Raw genomic sequence first — 19,246 nt, 5'->3', positions numbered from 1 at the left:
GACCAGGGATGCTGGGGGATATTTTTTTTTTTGCCATTTTCTGTGCTTGGAGCAGGGGTGACTGGGTGTGTGTGTGGGGAAGGTAGTTTTGAATTTCCTGCATTGTGCAAGGGGTTGGACTAGAGGACCATGGAGGTCCCTTCCAACTCTAGGATTCAATGATTCTCCTTTGAGCCAAAATTTCCCTGCAACATGCTTTGAAGGCATATTTTATTCCTTTCTGGAAGGTCTGTTTGGTTTGAAGTAGTTCTGCCCACCATGGTGCCTTTTTCCATGGTGGGATTAATTTTTTTTTAATTGCATGGTAGTGAGGATAGCACAAGACCAACATTTCTCTGGCGCGGAGGCCTGTGAGAAACAGCCGGTCTGTATCCCATCTCTTGCTGTTCTAAAAGATGCACATGGGGTGTGTCTTTTTTTTAAATTGTTGTTACAGCCAATGGCCAGCATAAAATCACAAAACAATGCAGGTACATATATGTCATTAAGTGAAGAGAATAAAATAAAATATCCTAAAATAGACAAGTCAAAATACATTCATCAACTTATTGGGGGGGGGGGGAAGAAGAAGAAAAACCTTGGTTCACCCATCACTCATCATAAGAACATAAGAAAGGCTCTGCTGGATCAGACCCAGGCCCATCAAGTCCAGCAGTCTGTTCACACAGCGGCCAACCAGGTGCCTCTAGGAAGCCCACAAACAAGACGACTGCAGCAGCACCATCCTGCCTGTGTTCCACCGCACCCAATATAATAGGCATGCTCCTCTGATACTAGAGAGAATAGGTATGCAGCATGACTAGTATCCATTTTAACTAATAGCCATGAATACCCCTTTCCTCCATGAATATGTCCACTGCCCTCTTAAAGCCCTCCAAGCTGGCAGCCATCACCACATCCTGGGGCAGGGAGTTCCACAATTTAACTCCTCGTTGTGTGAAGAAATACTTCCTTTTATCTGTTTTGAATCTCTCACCCTCCAGCTTTAGCAGATGACCCCGTGTTCTAGTATTATGGGAGAGGGAGAAAAACGTCTCCCTGTCCACTCTCTCCAAACCATGCATAATTTTATAGACCTCATTCATGTCTCCCCTTAGCCGCCTTCTTTCCAAGCTAAACAGCCCTAAGCGTCTTAACCGCTCCCCATAGGACAGTTGCTCTAGTCCCCTAATCATTTTGGTTGCTCTTTTCTGCACCTTCTTAAGCTCTGTAATATCCTTTTTTAGGTGTGGTGACCAGAACTGTACACAGTATTCCAAGTGTGGTCTCACCATAGATTTGTACAAGGGCAGTATGATATCAGCAGTTTTATTTTCTATTCCTTGTCTACTTATGGCCAGCATGGAATTTGCCTTTTTTACAGCAGCCACACACTGGATTGACATCTTCATCGAGCTATCCACTACCACCCCAAGATCCCTTTCTTGGTCTGTCGCTGCCAGCACAGATCCCATCAGTGTATATGTGGTTGGGATTTTTTGCCCCAATATGCAAAAGATATGGGGCCATTCTTCCAGTATGCAGAGATCCTTCTGGAGCTCTTCACAGTCCGATTTTGTTTTAACCACCCTAAATAATTTGGTGTCATCTGCAAACTTGGCTACTTTGCTGTTTAACCCCAACTCCAGGTCATTGATGAACAGGTTGAAAAGCACCGGTCCCAACACAGATCCCTGAGGCACCCCACTGCTCACATCCCGCCATTGTGAGAACTGATCATTGATTCCTACTCTCTGCTTCCTATTTTTCAGCCAGCTCTCAATCCATAAGAGGACTTGTCCTCTTATCCCATGACTATGAAGTTTGCTTAGCAGTCTTTGGTGAGGGACTTTGTCAAAAGCTTTTTGGAAATCCAAATACACAAAATCCATAGGCTCATTCCTGTCCACTTGCTTATTGAGGCTTTCAAAAAACTCTAATAGGTTAGTGAGACAGGACCTGACACTACCCTTACGGAAGCCATGTTGGGTTTTGCCCAGCAGACCTTGCCCTTCTATATGCTTGACAAGTGGTGTCTGCTGCTTCACAAATAATATAACCCCTTCTGTTTTGAGCATTCCTTTTGGTAATAGCCTTCCAACAAAATTTGGCTACATCATAGGATAAAGCAGCATTTTTATCCTCAAGCAGAAGTTGAATAATTAAACTCTCTTTGATTATAGATTGATGTAAAAGGCCAAATTGTTGTAACCAGGGTTCAATTGTGGATCTTCTAAATTTCAAATAAAATTCACAATGCAATAAAATGTGTGGCAGGGACTCTTCCGCTCCCGCGGAACATAAGCATTTTCTCAGCAGTCTGAGTTGATTTAAGAATCTACCCAAGAGAACAGCCGAGGGGAGGGCATCAAATCATACTCTAGAGAATTGAGGTGACGTAATGTTGAAAAGATATGGAGCCATGGCTTTGCCACCACAGGATAATAAATCCCTATACACCCCAGAAAGTTGTGCAATCTCCGACTGATACTCCATATCACGCAAGCTTTGGTGGACTATAGCTTTTGCTCTATGCAACCCTAGATCCATCAAACATGCAGGATCGATGCCAACTGAGGAAAGTTTATGGATTATCCTATCTGTCCACTGTGGATACGGAGTAGCTGATAAAAAAAATATCTTAATAGACCTATTGGGTTAAGATGCACTTTCAGCCAGTAATTAATAGTGATAAGCCATATCCTTGTTTCCACTTTGAGGAGAGGGGGGTGGTCATTTCCCTCGGGGCTGTCTCCTCTTCAGCAGTTGGAACCAGAATAGCTGAACGCAGTGCCACGGCACCGAGCCCTTTGGGGAGGAGAGGCATCAGATCTCTGGGCAATTTTATTTTTCCTTAAAAGCTGATGTGGGTGGGGAGGGGGCTACCAACAAAAGCCAAGCTGTGGTGCTGTAGAGTAGGGGACAACCCTTTTCCCATGTTGCATTGTCTCAGTCTCTGCCTTCAACAAGCTGCTGTTTGCCTGCTGGGGTATTTCACCCATGTGGCAAAATAAACAGAAGTCCAGTGATACCGGAAAGACAAAGGTCATTTATCCCAGCATGAGCTTCCGGGAGTCCATGCTCGCTTCTTCAGTGTGGCAAACAGCAGTTGGCGGGTGTGTATTTTGGTCATCAAAGCTACCCAGAGGGAAGGGCTTGGCTCCTTCCACTAGACACCAAAAGACTACAGAATGATAGAGGCCTGGAGTTGTAAGGGGATCCTGTAGGGCCGTCTGGTCCAACTTCCTGCTCCATGCAATATAGCCAAAGCTAGAGCAACCCAGAAAGATTGCTGTCCAGCACCCTCCAGCAAAGGAGAGTCCCTTACTCTTGAGTAACTGGAATCAGAATAATAGAGATGGAAGGGGCCATACAGGCCATCTAGTCCAACCCCCAGGTCAACGCAGGATCAGCCTAGAGCATCCCTGACAAGTGCTTGTCCAGCCTCTGCTTGAAGACTGCCAGGGAGGGGGAGTCTCACCGCCTCCCTAAGGAGCTGACCCCACTGTCGAACAACTCTTACTGTAAATCCCCCCCCAATATTAAATACTTTCCTAAATAAAACCACCTTCAACTGCCTCCTAAAGATCGAAAGTGAGGCGGACAGGCACACCTCCCTGGAGAGGTTGTTCCATAATCATGGGGCTGCCACTGAATATATCTTGTATAGCCGCCGAACACGCTTATTTAATCAATGGCACAGTTAGGAGGGCCTCTCCCTGTGATCTTAATTCCTAGGCAGGTACTTACAGAAGAAGACGGTCCCTCTGGCACCCCAGTCCCAAGCCACGTAGGGCTTCAAAGGCCAAAACCAACACCTTGAATTGGGCCTGGGAGTGGATTAGTAGCCAGTGTGGCGGTTGTCCTGTCTGGGCCATGTGATCCCGAAAGCTAGCCCCAAGCAGCAGGCTGGCTTTGCCTCTCTCTGCTGAATTTCATTTTAAGAGCACAAGAAGAGCCCTGCTGGATCATCAGACCAGTGGTTCATCCAGCCCAGCATCCTGTTTCACATAGTATCCAGCCAGTTGCCCAGGAGGGCCAACAACCTGGCGGAGAGGTGAGGACCTTCCCTCGATGTTGCCGCCCAGCACTGGGATTGGGAGGCTTGCTGCCTCTGGCTGTGGAGGTTTCCTTTACTCAGTCTGGCTAGTAATGGGCCCACTGATGAACCCGTCTTCCGTGAATCTGTCTAACCCCATTTTAAAGCAATCGATGCTGCTGCCACCACTGGCAGTGAATCCCACCATTTTGTCTGTCCTGAACCTATTGCTCCTCAACTTTATAGGGTGACCTTGAGTTCTGAGAGAGGGAGAAATGTTCCCCATGCATAGTTTTATAAATCTCGATAATATCCCCCCTCCTCTTAGTCGTCTCTTTTCTAGACTGAAAAGTCCCAGACTCTCCTGGGTTTCCTCACGGGAAGGGTGCTCCAACCCCTTGGTCATCTTGGTTTCCCTCTTCTGCACTTTTTCCAGTTCTGCAATGTCCTTTTTTAGTTCAACCACAAGAACTGCACACAATATTCCAAGTGGGGCCGTGCCCTGTCTTTCTATAAGGGCATTATAGTATTGCTCATTTCATTTTCAGTCCTTTCCCTAAATCCCCCCAGAATGGAGTTTGCCTTTTTTGCTGCTACTGTGCACCGAGCCGACATTTCCAAGCACTCGTTCTCTCTCCATCCATCTCTGCTGGTTCAGATGCCAGCAGCATCTGTTTATAATGAGGCTTTTCTTGGTCTCAGTCCAAGGGGCCATTTTGGGCCAGGCATTTTGGGGGTGGGCCTGAGGTTCAGTGGTGAGCATCTTCTTGGCCAGCAGAAGGTCATGAGTTTGATCCCTGGGGGCTCACAGGACCAGGTAGCAGATGAAACCAATAGCCTTGGCTCCAAACCCTGGAGACCCGCTGCCCATGGTCTGATTCAGTATAAGGCATCTTCATGGGATCAGCCACGGCCCATCTCGTCTGCATCCTACTGCCCCCAGCAGCCAACCAGGGGCTTCTGGGCATGACAAAAACCCACCTCCCTTGTTGCTGACCCACCGGCACCAAATAGTATTCCCAGGACAACCACCTCTGAACACGGAGGTTCCATTTAGCCACCAGAGCTGACAGCTGCTAAAACTGTAGAGATCTATTTGCTGCAAATTTATCGCACCCCCTTTTAAAGATCACCCAGATTCGAGTCCTGCAGCACCTTAGAGAACAACGAGATTTGGGGGGGGGGGTTATGAGCTTTCGAGAGCCAGGTGCGCCTGGACTTGATTCCAGCTGCTCTACTGCGAGGGTTGCCAGGTGCCCGCTGGTGGTGGGCAAACCCCCAGCTATTGTCCCCTCTGCCTGCTGACCACCTGAGAGTCGGCGGGCAAATGTGCACGCATTCGTGCATACCACGCGTGGCACTTCCGGTTTAGAACCGGAAGTTCCGCCTCGCAAGAGCCTTTACCTCTTAGTTTGAGTGTAAAGGTCCATGTGTGCGCGCACACACGCTTAAACGCGAAAGCCTCCCACCAGAGGAAAAGAGGGACCTGGCAACCCTCAGTCTACTGCAGACCAACCTGGCCCACCCTCTGAAATAACCTTTTAAAGAGCTAACCCAGTAGCTACCACCATAACATTGTGGCTGTGAGTCCCACAGACTAGTTATGCTTTGTATGAAGAAGTACTTTAGAATCATAGAATCATAGAGTTGGAAGGGACCACTAGGGTCATCAAGTCCAACCCCTGCACAATGCAGGAAATTCACAACTACCTCCCCCACCCCCACACCCCCAGTGACCAGAAGATGGCCAAGATGCCCTCCCTCTCATCATCTGCCTAAGGTCACAGAATCAGCATTGCTGACAGATGGCCATCTAACCTCTTCTTAAAAACCTCCAGGGAAGGAGAGCTTACCACCTCCCGAGGAAGCCTGTTCCACTGAGGGAACCGCTCTAAGTGTTAGAAAGTTCTTCCTAATGTCTAGACGGAAACTCTTTTGATTTAATTTCAACCCGTTGGTTCTGGTCCGACCTCTTGAGCAACAGAAAACAACTCGGCACCCTCCTCTATATGACAGCCCCTCAAGTACTTGAATATGGTTATCATATCCCCTCTCAGTCTTCTCCTCTTCAGGCTAAACATACCCAGTTCCTTCAACCTTTCCTCATAGGACTTGGTCTCCAGACCCCTCACCATCTTTGTTGCCCTCCTCTGGACACGTTCCAGCTTTCTTAAATTGTGGTGCCCAAAACTGAACACAGTACTCTAGTTGAGGTCTAACTTCCTGTTGTCTGTCCTGGCTCTTTCGTCCATCAATTTCATTGGGTACTGGCAAGTGCTAGCATTTCATAGGGGGGAAGGAAAAAGTTATCCCCAATTTTGGCACACTGCACATTATTTTATCAATCTCCACCATATTTGTGCTCTTGCTCCAAATACTGTCTTTTTTGTATACTGAAAAGCCCCAAACTCTTTAGCTTTTCCTCATGTGAAAGAGGTCCCAATCTCTGGATGGTTTTTGCTTCCACCTGTGCATCTTTCCCAGTGCCACGAGATCCTTTTTGGGGCCACTGGAACTGTACCATTGCTCTGATCCAGTGCAGCGCTTTGAGGAGAGAATAAAGTTGTCTGGCAACCTCCCACATCGCGCAGCCCTTCGACGGCTCTCGTCCCTTCCTCCCCCTCCGCTTGCCACACCTTAGCAAAGAATTTGGAGCAGTTTCCAAAGGCACACCCGCACTCTGGGGAGCTCAGGTGCTGGCTGGCATGCGCAGGATGGAATGCTGTTCCTGTGTCGGCATCCGGCAGAGGAGGCTGCCGGTGAATCAGCAGGAAAGAACATGGGCACCCGGCGACGCCGTCTGGTCGTGGCATTTCCAAGGCCCAAGGAGACCCGGTGTTGCCTGCCGGGCATGGTGGTGGAGCCCTCCGGGTCGGGCCTTGGCCTCCTGGTAGCTCAGATGGGAACTACAGCCCCCCCCCCAGTGGGGGTGCTCACAGTAGAGCCCGGGGGCACCGGGGGGCCCACCTGGTGCCAGGGGGCAGATGTGCGGCTCCTTGCCCTCCGTCCAGGCCACGGGCTCTTGAGAAAAGCTCCCTCCCCGGTCTGTCCTCTGGAATTGGCCTCCTGCATGAGGCCTCCCTTGGCATTTCTAAAGGAAGGCACCTCTGCCCAGCTTGGCATTTCCAGGGCTTGGCTGGCAGCTGGCCACAGGGCCACGGGTAGACTGAGACCCAGGTGGCCCCACTGAAGGAAGCCACCTGGAAGCCGTTCAGCAACCCTCCTAGGGTTGCCAACCTCCATGTAGTGAAGGAATCAACAACAAGTTAGCCTGCTGTCACGTAAGGTAGTCAGCAAATAACAACAGAAAGGCAAAATACTGTCACGGCTCGTGTCGTTAAGGGGTCTACACTCTTAGAATGTATCACTTACTGAGAAGTGAAGCTATCGTATTCAGCGAGACCTCACAGACAGGAGTCAATGATAATTCCTACTACCATAGGCTTTCTATTGAAGTGTGCCAGAAAATTTATAAACAAGGAACTTCCTTTAAATAACATTTATTTCACATAATATATATATATGCATGTGAATATTTACACACTCTCAAAACATGTCATAAAGTACAAACATTTATGATTCTCTTACATGTTTATTTATGTTAATATATGCAAGCAGTTTCAAATAATCTTTATAAGCAATTTCTCTATGTAAGGTTTTCTAACCTTAAACCTGTAATGCATTTTATTCAGGAATAAATCAGTTTACAGAAATCCTGTTAAAATATGATTAGTACAATGGGAAAAAAGACCTGTTATAGTTAAAAGAATCTTAATTCAGAGTACCTAGAATATAAAACATAAGTTGTATTAAACCAAGTACAACCTTATACTATTTCCAAATCTCTCCAGCTCATATGCTTAGCTTAGGGAGATTTGTAAAGGACCTAACTCATGTTTAGGATAGTCATATGTTTTAGTATGTATTGACTTTACCCAGTGCTGTGTGCAGAGGATAGGATACCATAAGCTTTGTATTTAATCTATTTTATGTTTATGGACTTCTGATCATTGTTAAGATCAGGAATGCTACTTACATGCTGAAAGTATGTGTGTGTCTTAACAGTCAGCAATGCAGAGCTTATGTGTTATGCATAATTCATTATGTGTAAGCTTAAGGCTGTATTAATGTTTTTATGAAAGACTCAGTTATTCTCTTGCTTTGCCAATCTCAGAGTAAATGTTTATTTAGTTAAGAGTCTCCACAAAAAAGCCTAATGGATTCTGTGTATGCATATTGTGTATGTCACTCATTGTCACTGAGTGTAGAAGCTTCCTCTGTGTTGTTGAGGAAACCTCTGACTCTTTACCCTGAGAGATATCTCTGGTTGTTTAGAGGAATCTCTAAGAGTATCTAAGAATCCTGTTTCTGATTCTGAGAACTGATTCTGTAACTTGGGTTTCACAACTTCCATGTTTCTCAAGAAAAGCCAAGTCAGACCATTTAGATCATTCAGTGAGAACTCATCAATCCTTGCTAGAATTAATGAGATGTCAGTGTTTCCAAATATGGAACTGATCCAATACTCTTAGACCCCACAGTAAGGTTAGTAGGAATACATCATATGGAATAGTCCACAAGCATTCATTCCAGACATCCAGCCTTAGCAGGTCATCTGGACATGAATCCCTCTCAAAGAGAGTCTTTCCCATTCTCACAAATAACTTGTGAAATGGTAGAGTTCCATATCACGCAAGATATGAAATAATGAATGAGTTCCTACATCTCACGCAAGAGATGAGGAAAGCTAATAACCAGACAACAGTGTTGTCCTTCACTAACAATCCTAGGTTTTACATCTTTCAAGATGGAGAGAGCAAGGCCAGACAGATTGAAATTGTCCTCCATTTACTCTCTCTTAGTCTCATGCAAGAGACAGAGAAAGCTGGTAACCAGACAATCAGCATTGTCCTTTACCAACTTCTTTCCAAGTTTTACATCTTTGGGGATGTGGAGAGTGAGGTCAGACAGCCTCAGCTGTCTTCCATCAACTCCCTGCCGTCTGGCAGTTTGGTGCTAGCTTTTATTCTCTCAGAACAGTGGTCAGCTGAGCTGAGAGGCTAGCACCTTCTCTGCCCCGGGCAGGCTACACTAATACCACTTGGTGAGTCACACATGGTGGTGGTACTATTGTCACTTGGTCTGTGAAGAAAGCACCATCATGTTCCCGGCATTAAGTCACAGTTCACCAGTGCAAGGTCACCATCTGTTATACTGTTTAAAGACTAGGTCTGAGATGGTAGCGTTATTCCCTCCTCACATTATCTGAGGAGGCTGCAAACTTACAGGCAGAAATGACCTTCTTGTTAAGAAGGGGTAAAAGTACCATGGATAAGCAATGATGATATTTTTCAGACTCAACCATCGGGCAACATTGCATATCACAGCCTTGTAGTTTTGCAGTTTTATTAATCTCAGAATAGTTTTAGTCAGCATGACCTTTATTCCACAGAGAAGCCTCCATATACTTTACTTTCAGTTCTGTTCAAAGAAGCCTGTATATGCTTTTTACTTCTATGATTCATAGGAGAACCACATGTTCAGACTGTATCTCTCCAGCCTGCGACAATACCAAATATCTGCAAAAAATAGACGTTGTTGAAGAAATCCAAATAGTCAAAGTGTGATACACTGACTATGCAAAACAAGGTACAATGGTACACAGAGATATAAAAATGTCTATTTTTTGCAGATATTTGGTATTTTGCCTTTTCTGTTGTTATTTGCTGACAACCTGCAGGTAGTAGCTGGAGATCTCTTGCTATGACAACTGATCTCCAGCTGATAGAGATCAGTTCACCTGGAGAAAATGGCCACTTTGGCAATTGGACTCTATGGCACCGAAGTCCCTCTCCTCCCCAAACCCTGCCCTCCTCAGGCTTCACCCCAAAAACCTCCTGCCGGTGGCAAAGAGGGACCTGGCAACCCTAGACCCTCCCCCAAAGGGCTACTGAGGACCGGACAGGCTGGGCCTGGCCAAGATGGGCTGTACGCTCTGCTGTCCCTTCCCCACCCGCAGAGCCCCGGCCCCAGCGAGGCAGATCTTGCTTGGATGCATCTGTGGGCAAGCACTCTGTTGTGTGAGTGTATTCTGGGTTTTCAAGGCTTCCGTTTCCGCCCGTTGGGCTGGCCAGTGGCTTCTTCAGAGGCAGAACTGGACTTCTTGAGCATTGGCCTTCTTTGCCCGCAGGAAAGTCCACCCGCCCAGCACGGGGACGTGCCTCCCTGCCCCAGCATCCCGCCAGCCTTCCGAGCGCGACACTCCTTAGAGGCTGTCCAAGGAGTTGCCTTCAGACCCCACACTCCGGACTCTGAACGAGATCCTCTGCCCACTGTGGCTCGTGGAAACTCAAGTAAGGCCTGCTTGAGGCAGATGGGGGCCATTCCTGTGGATGGTGTGTGTTGGGGGCAGGGTAGAACGGAGCATCTCAGCCAGTGGCTGGAGGAACCTAAAAGCACCCCTACTTCCCAGGGGAGAGGGAATCATTCCAGCCCTTCCACCTCCCAGAGGCCTGTGCTGAGTGGTGAGATCTGAACTCAGGGCCCAACTCCATGGCTCTGTCCAAAGGGCTGCAGGCACGTGTGTGGGGAGACTCCCAATGGCTTCCTCTCAGGGTCCAGCGCCCCCCCCCCCGAGAGGGCGGCTGATCTGCTCCCCCAGGGCCCAGAGTCCATGTGGGGGCAGCCGCCCCCTTCTGCTGTGCAGCCACTCTCCCTGAGCTCCTCACAAGTGACCGTTCCTGTTCTGCTTCATCTCTCCACCCTCCCCGCCCCAGCAGCATCCTCGGCCACCACCTTCAAGGTGTCTTGGGGCATGGGCCAGAAGAGAGCGGCCCTGATCCTCTGCCTCGTGGTCCTCATCGTGCTGCTCGTTGGCCTCATCCTGCTGTGTAAGTTCTGCTTCCCCCGGCACTTTGGATTTGCTGTCTGTGCGCCTGGGGGCTTCACAGGGACACTCCAGCCAGACACCCCCTGCCCAGTGCAGCCACGAATGCTCCTTTGCCCCCCCCCACCGTGTGGGGCAAGGGGCAGAGCCCTGCCTGCCCCTTCTCAGAGAGTCCCTGAAAGCCAAAATAACAAAATGCGCCAAAGTTTTATTCTGGGCACACACATGCAAGCAAACAAGAAAATTTCATTGGGGTGGGGGGGACTACAGAATCCGGAAAGCAACAGGAAAACACCGCTGGCTCTTGGCCGGGACTGGAGCACTGACGGCTTTCAAAGGGGGTTGGCCGGATTCCTGGAGGAGGGGCCACTGATGGCTGCCCCTTCTCCAGAGGCCTCTCCTCTCTCTTGGCCGGATGGCCAAAAGTGGCCGGCAGGCCTCCCCAGCCGCAGCAGCCAACGGGGCACCCCATCCTCTGGGTGTGGGGCTTGGCCGAGGCCTGGCTGAGGACTCCCAGACTCACCCGGTCCTGCAGCCTGCCGGGGCTGAGAGCGCTCCTCAGGGCAGGACTGGTTTTGGCCGCAGCACACGGAAGCACCGGTGGTGTGGGTGTGGGCTGCTGGGCTCTGCCACCCGCTTGGAAGCTGGTTTGGGTGGGTCCCGGAGCGTGCCTGCCTGCCCCCTGGCAGCCACTCCAGGTGCTGCAAAGTCCACCTGCATGTCAGGAAGGGGTGCACCTGCCCCAGCTGTGTCTTCCCCCGGGGAGTCCCCCCCCGCCTGCCCAAGGGCTTCCCTCTGGCCATTGTGCCAGAGACCCCCACCCCCACCCCCAGGCCTGCCGCTTCTCACAGAGCCCTTCTGCCCCCCTTCTGCCCAGTCTTGTTCTGGAGGTCCAGCACGGGCATCGTGTACAAGGAGCCGGAGGAGAGCTGCGGGGACCATGCGGTGCGCTGCAACGGGATCGACGATTGTTCCCAGCGGAGTGACGAGCTGGACTGCGGTAGCATTTGCAGGGGCGAGGGGCCAGGAGTGTGTGGGTGCTGAGGGCTCCCCTAAATACCTCGGCCCCAGTCTTGGGCAACACTGCCAGGGTCCCAGCCTCACCCAAAGCCCCTTCTTCTCCCCTCTGCAGTCCGCTTCAGCTGGAACCAGTCCCTGCTGCACGTCTACTCCAGTGCTGAGAGGCAGTGGCTGCCGGTCTGCAGCAGCGCCTGGAACGAGACCTTCTCCGCCAAGACCTGCCGGCAGCTGGGATTCCAAAAGTAATTCCCAAGGCAGCCAAGGTGGGGGTGGGGGGCTGCGCAGGCAGAGGGCTGGGCGGAGGGGAGGGGAGAGGCAGTCCTCCAGCCTCACCCTTCTTCTGCTGCTTCTTTTTTTGCTGTCTAGTCGCAATTGACTTACAGCCTGGGGTTTTCGAGGCAAGAGGCATCCAGAGGTGGTTGCCACCGCCTGCCTCTGCGTAGAGACCCAGGTGTTCCTCGGGAGTCTCCCATCCAAATGCTGACCAGGGCTGACCCTGCTTAGTTTCTGACATCTGATGAGATTGGGCTTGCCTGGGCTACCCGGCTCAGGGCACCCTCATTTGCAACTTGTTTCATGGCTGCAAACAGCAGAGGCCGTGTCTGGGCTCCACCACCTCCGGCTGCGGGAGGGAGCAAAAACCCTCCCTGCCCATGGCAAGGTGAAGCTCTCTCCCTGGCATGTGGTTTGGGGTGAGGTGTGTGTGTGAAATTTTTTGTTTGGGGCAGGCGTTAGCTGGAGGTGCAGGTCCAGGTCTTCAGGCGGCCCATGCGGACAAGGAGGGCCTTGGCTGGGCCCCGACATCACCTTTGCCCTTCTCTTGGGTCCACCCGCTTTGTGCATGCATTCATGCGCCATCCATGGGCACCGCCAGCCTCTGCCTGGGGCCCCTCCCAGGAGGTTGTTAAAGTTCAGAGCACAGCAATGGAGCAGGGGACAGAGGACGTGGCGAGGCCGTTGCCCTCTCCCCATGGTCCGCTTGTCTCACAGCCAGATTGAGGAATGGGGGCGTGGGGTGTGGGGGGGCGTGGTTCACCTCCTCTACCCCTCAATCTTGCCTCAACCCAGAGGTGACTCTGGACCCGATTCTGTTTCTCCAGCACCTCCCACACAGAGTACGTCCCTCTGTCCTTCTCTGGGAAAAGCCTTGTGGTGGCCGGGATGCACAAAACCATCCAGCAGGCTCTCAACAGGTGACGGGACTCAGGCAGGGTGATGCTGAGGGTGGGGGAGCAGGGAGCGTGAGGGAGGGGGCGTTGGGGGGAAAGGCCCCCTTCCCCTGCAATCACCTACGTGTGCAGGAAGGATATAGGTGCTGTCAGCTGGCCGCCCCCCTGCTGGATGCGGTCCCAAACGAGGAGGGAAATGACAGGGGTCCTTGCTGTGACCTACTCGTCCCCCGGGCTGCTGTGCCGAGCCCCCCAGGCTCTTCTGCTGCAGCTGGAGCAAGGCGCAGTTGTGGGAGGGGGCCGTCAGCCAGGCCTGGGGTGGCTGTGGTGGCATCTGTTCCCAGGCACATCCCCCCAAGGCAGATGCATGGGGCTGGACCCCATTGCCAGGACCATTCAGGTCAGTGGACAATTTTTGCCCCTAAGATTAAGGCCAAGCCCATGATGATGGTTCCCATAAGTATTCTGAGCCAGGCCTGAGAGCAAACCACTTGTGAACAACACTTGTGAAATGACTGATGTTCAACTTTGAAAAGAGGACCTGGATTCATATTCCCGTTAGGACAAGAATGTCCCTGGATGGTCCCGGACAGACCCCACTATTTCCACCGACCCTGTTTTGAGGAGAGAAGCCCTGCCTTCCCGGCCAGGGGCTTTTAGCCTGCTCCTGCAGAAGCCTGGAAGTGGGGGTCCGTTTCTGTGCCCCATCAGCTGGGCTGTTCCCACTGCCACACGTCACTGGCCCGCCTGCCCGGCCCAGGCTCTGCCCTTCTCCCTCGGGGTTTGGCCTCGGGCAGGACTCAGCCCCACTCCTGCCTGACTCTCTGTTCTGTTCTCTTCTAAAGCTCCCGATGCCCTAGTGGGAAATACGTTGCCCTCCGATGCACTCGTAAGTAGACCTTGTGGGGTGGTGGACTACAGAGGTGGTGTGGGGAGGACACTCCCGGGCCCACATTCCTGTTTTTATTGGTGATGTGGAAGAACAAGGAATTGACTAAGCAGGGACTGCATTTTGGCTTACTCCAGAATGCCCCCGCCTTCGTATTCCCAGCCCCCCCTGGCATGGTACGAAGCCAAAGCCAGTGTGTGGAGTTCCATCCAGCAAGGGGAAGAGGGAGGGGGTTGCGCTGCTGAGGCCTGAGCCCTGGGCGGGTGGAGGCTGGCTGGCTGGCTGGCAAAGAAAGGGGGCCCTGTCCAGGCCTCTCCCCCTCCCTCTCTCTCCAGAGGATGGCACGGCATATTCTGCCTGCCTCTCTTGCACCTTCTCTCTTGCAGGCTGCGGGCAAAGGATGTCTGGCCGCATCGTTGGAGGCACCGAAACATCAGCCAGCAAATGGCCTTGGCAGGTCAGCCTCCAGTATGGATCGACCCACATCTGCGGAGGCACCATTATCGATCCTCTGTGGGTGCTCACAGCTGCCCACTGCTTTTTCATGTAAGTGGAGCCTCTGTCTGCAGTGGGGAGGGGATCTGGTTTAGAGGAGGTCTAGTGAGGCTGGGGGAGGAACTCGCCCCTCCAGGCGCTCTGACCGGGCAGCAAACTGTCCGAAGGGACGTCCCGTCAGCACAGAGGAGACTCAGCAAAGAAGAGAAGGGATGGAGCGGGAAAGAGGGAGGCCAGGAGGCCACGTGACCCTGGCCCTGAGGCAGGAACGCCCGCGGTGTGCCCGGTGCTGATTTCCACCTCCCCCTGCCCACCCGCCCGCTTCTCTAAGGAAGTGTTGCCAAGGAGGAGATCCCTCAGCCAGAGCAGGGCGGGGCCAACTGTTGGCACTTCCCCTGCTCCATCTTTGGGGCTTCTTAGGAACAGTGAGAAGATCCTGGATGAGTGGAAGGTGTATGCGGGGGGCTCCGACCTCAGCCACCTGACGGAGGCCGTCCCCGTCTCACAGGTCATCATCAACTCCAACTACAGCGACGACCACGACGACTACGACATCGCCCTGATGAGGCTGGAGAGGCCCCTCGCGCTCTCAGGTGACGCCCCCGGCCGGCCCCCTCCCCAAGGGCCTCTGGCTCCCCTGTGGCAGGGGACTCATCCCTCTCTCTGCTTCAGCTCAGGTCCGCCCAGCCTGCCTCCCCATGTCTGGCCAGAAGTTCCTTCCTGGGAGGACGTGCTCCATCACTGGCTTTGGGAAGACCAGTGAGAACGACGGTAAGCAGGGGAGAGGGCCAGGGATCCTAGGCCAAGCCCCCCCCCCTGCACCAGACATGCAGCCCTCGCAGGAGAGGCCAGGCCCCCCCAGAAGGGGGTGGGGGACAAGGGTCCCCCCCCCACCCATAATGGCTGACCTGTTTCAGAGAACACCTCCCCAAAGCTGCGGGAAGCAGAGGTGAGAATCATCGACTACAAGCTCTGCAACAGTCAGAATGTCTACGAGGGCTACCTGACCCCCCGGATGATGTGTGCCGGATACCTGCAAGGCGGGCGAGATTCCTGCCAGGTAAGGCGGGCTTTTCCTTGCAGGGGGAAGCGCAGGTGCTGGGAGATCTCCCAGGTGTGCCTGAGACGAGGATCCTGGTGCAGGTGCTGGGGTGCCCAGGGTCTTGGGGCTCAGAGGAGTGGCTTTGACCAGGGCCGTCCCTAAAAGCCTCTCCTCTCTGAAGGAACTAGGAACCTGACCAGTGGCAAGTCCTGTCCACTCCTTTCCAGAGGAGTTCACCAGGCTGCGCTGCCTCGTGGAGCGTTTTCTTGGACATGCCTCCTGGCTGCCTCTCTTCGCCTGCAGTTCCAAGTCTCTGATTGAGCGGAAGGCGGAGAGCCACGCTCTGAGGCTTTGCTCACGAGCACAGAGGGCAAAAACAGCTGCAGGAAGGCTCCGTGGCCTGGCGGCTACCACCCCCCTGCAGCCTCCGGGCCCTGCCCCTCAGTCTCCCCCACTCCCCTGCTGATCTGGTCCCTCTGCCTTAGGGTGACAGCGGCGGCCCTCTGGTCTGCCAGGACGGCAGCCGTTGGTACGTGGCCGGAGTCACCAGTTGGGGGACCGGCTGCGGCCAGAGGAACAAGCCTGGGGTCTACACTCGCATCACAAAGCTGCTCAGCTGGATCCACAGCAAAATGGAGGTGAGGCACAGCTGCTGGCGACTTTTTGCCTTTGGGAGTGCTGCTTGGGTGGTCTTGCGTAGCGGCCAGGCGGCAGAGGCAGCCTCTCCAAAAGGACCATCGGTGTCTCCATGCTGGGCCAAAGACAAGCGGTGTGGACACCATCTTGTGAGGGGAGTATTATCCCATCCTTGTGGGGGGGAGCATTACTCTCAAAAACAGGCACACGGAAGCTAAGTGTCTGCCTGTTCCCAAAGCCACATATTAGCCACTAAACCATAAGGCTTGTGTGGGGAGAACGATCATGTTGAAGCGTGGACCCATCTGCGGATACTTAAACCGGCAGGTTTGGACCGTTTACACAGAAGGAAGACTGCTTGGGGGGAAAACCCTGAAACTTAAAAAGGGGAGGGGTCCTACAAAACCTCAAAATAAAGAACATTTGGTGGGGGCACTGAGGACGGGGAGGGGGGGCGTCGAACCAGCATTGTTCCTGCAACCCCTGCTGCCATCCGGCTGTTGCTTCCTCCCCAGAGAGAAAGTAAGAGCGTATGCGCAGGTGTGCGAGAGAGAGAGAGAGAGAGAGAGAGAGAGAGAGAGAGAGAGAGAGAGAGAGAGAGAGAATGCGTTGGGGGAAGAGGCAAAGAAAGAGTTGGACAGTGAGAGAAGGGGGAATAGGATGCCCCCTCCCCGCACGTTTCTTGCAGGCCTGGCTTGTTCTCTTGAGTGGTCCATCTCAAAGCAGCTCTCTGAAGAGAGATCAGAAGTTCATTTATTCCAGGTGTCAAGTGAAACCCTTGTATCCTGGCCAAAGATCCCACAATGTTTTAAGATTTTATTTAAAAACAGTCTGATCACTCTTGAAATGATTAAATATAAATGAAGCACAATTATACACTGAAGTTAGAAATTAAAAGCATGCATATCACCCCCTATCTTAAATTTAAAAGATAAAATACAGTATCTAAGATTCTCAGCAAAGTGCTTTCAGAAAAGACAAGACAGTTTCATTGCATCCTGGATCTGAGAGATTCAGGGGTTTTAGGGTGTGGTGACCTTACACGGGCACCGTTTGTGTGGATCTCTCATGACTCTGTTAAAACCATCTAATTCGTTTCCTCTGAAGGCGTGAGATAAGAGCTCTATGAGCACTGAATGCCTCCCACCCCCCACCAAGAATAATTGTTTCAAATGTGCTCTTTCTAAAATTTAGTCTGGGCGTGAGGCCATTTATTCATTAACTAGCTGTTTCTCAAGGATGGAATAGTGAGAGTTGCAGATTTGAAAACTAAAAGCGAATTCTCAGGCCTGCTGTACCATTAACAATGAAAGTCCTTGAGAACCTCTTGGTCCAGCCAGTGTGGGGCCACCCTCAGGAGAGCAGAGCCAACCCACGGGAGGAGCAAGGGAGCATAAACAGTGAGAAATAAATACCCAAGCGCCCGCATCCATCCTGCCAACTCCTTTCCAAGATTTGCCGAAATCTCAAGGGCTGGGCCAGGCATGTTTTGCTCACTGCAGCCGTGAGGCCATTGTTTTCTCTGGGAGAAAAAAGCAGGATATAAATCATTGGGCGCTTTTCTGCCCAATGGGGAATCCAAAGTGGCTTACATTGTTCTCTTCTCCTCCATTTTATCCTTACAACAACCCTGTGAGGTACGTTAGGCTGAGAATGACTTGCTCAGGGTCACCTGGCAAGCTGCCCTGGGTCTCCCAGATCCTACTTGGACTCTCTAACTACTCCACCGTTCTGCTTCTAATTGAGAAGAAGTGCAGGCAGGGAAATCCATGCAGCTGTACCCTCAAAACACTGACTCATGTTAAATGTCACCTCTTAGCCCCCCTCCCCCAAACTGGCTGGAAATATCTAATCACATATTGTCAGATTTCTGGGAACTGTCCTAAAATTCTGAACATCGCCTGGACCTCCCATTAGTGGATGGGCCGACTTTATTTATTTATATACATTCCTAATGATCACAGAATCATAGAGTTGGAAGGGACCACCAGGGTCATCAAGTCCAACCCCCTGCACAATGCAGGAAATTCACAACTACCTCCCCCCCACACCTAGTGACGAGAAGATGGCCAAGATGCCCTCCCTCTCATCATCTGCCTAAGGTCACATCTGCCTAATGGTATTTATCTGATTTTATGTGTCTTTTGTAAATATGAATCCTTGCTTATGATTGTTAATATTGTCTCTATGCCAATAAAGGTTTGGATGGATGATGATATTGCAGATGTCCCACCCACCCCCACCCCAAAAAAGCCACCCGCCCAGAGTTGGGCTTCCTTTAGGGCTGCTGTGGTACCCACCTCAAACGTTGGCCAGCAGCTGCAGAGCCAAGGGCCCTGGCACCCAGGGCAAGGGGCCTGTGGCTCCCTCAAGGCCTCACGGTGGATCTTGCTGCCTGTTGCCATGGCTCAGGAATGGCAGGCGGGCGCTTGAGACGCAGCAGGGTGTCGTGGACAGAGCAGTGGACGAGGACCCAGAGCGGCCTGGGTTCAAACCCCGCTTTTACCATGGAAGCTTGCTGGGTGACCTTGGGCCCGTCGCATTCTCAAGCCTGGCCTATCTCACAAGATGGTTGTTGAGGGAAAATGGAGGAGGAGGAGGAGAACGATATTCTAAAAGCTGTTTTGAGTTCCTACAGGGGAGGAAAGCAGGATAAAAATCAATCAATGCAAAAGGCGTGAGGTGGAGGGGAACCCCACAGCAGAAGGAGGGAGGCTTCCTCCCCCCTGGTTGTTGTTATAGGGCCCCCACTGGTTTAACCAAAGCTCCAACTACTTCTGCTTGCTGCTAACTCCTATAGCTGAGAAATGCCCCTTTCCATCTTCACAGCTCACAAAGGTGCCAAGAGAGGCTGGCTCCGTGCAGGGGGCTTCCTTCCTCTTTCCTTTGCACCCCTTCCCCCAGGAGAAAGCTGCAAGGGGGCTGCTCCCCCCTCACTCTGCTTTCCTTCCATTTCAGAGCCAGAGCAACTGACCAGAGGGAGGCTGCCCGCACCCGCGTGACTGCCACTCTGCTCCTGGAGAAGGGCTCTCGTGCTGGTGGGCCGGCTGCCTTTCCCCGCCCGGAGAAAATGAGGGGGTTCCCGTGGCAG

The 19,246-nt window shown here is 52.0% G+C and overlaps 2 protein-coding genes across 2 annotated transcripts in view; one reads left to right on the top strand and one right to left on the bottom strand.

Moving 5' to 3' along the window:
• The window catches only part of ARCN1 (archain 1), a 281,523-nt gene that overhangs the window by 211,575 nt on the left and 50,702 nt on the right, over window positions 1–19,246 (bottom strand). The window lies entirely within an intron of this gene.
• Window positions 6,798–19,145, top strand: LOC130487321 (transmembrane protease serine 13-like). Its single transcript, XM_056860813.1, has 13 exons — window positions 6,798–6,908; window positions 10,209–10,371; window positions 10,795–10,908; window positions 11,782–11,904; window positions 12,037–12,166; window positions 13,025–13,117; window positions 13,939–13,982; window positions 14,369–14,528; window positions 14,898–15,070; window positions 15,150–15,248; window positions 15,395–15,537; window positions 16,005–16,157; window positions 19,114–19,145. Exons 1-13 carry the CDS (start codon window positions 6,798–6,800, stop codon window positions 19,126–19,128), a joined length of 1,521 nt encoding a protein of 506 aa, XP_056716791.1. The 3' UTR covers window positions 19,129–19,145.

Source organism: Euleptes europaea, chromosome 14, assembly GCF_029931775.1.
Source record: "Euleptes europaea isolate rEulEur1 chromosome 14, rEulEur1.hap1, whole genome shotgun sequence".
NCBI lineage: Eukaryota > Metazoa > Chordata > Lepidosauria > Squamata > Sphaerodactylidae > Euleptes > Euleptes europaea.
The sequence above is the reverse complement of the archived record's forward strand: the minus strand, read 5'-3'. Positions and strand labels throughout refer to the sequence as shown.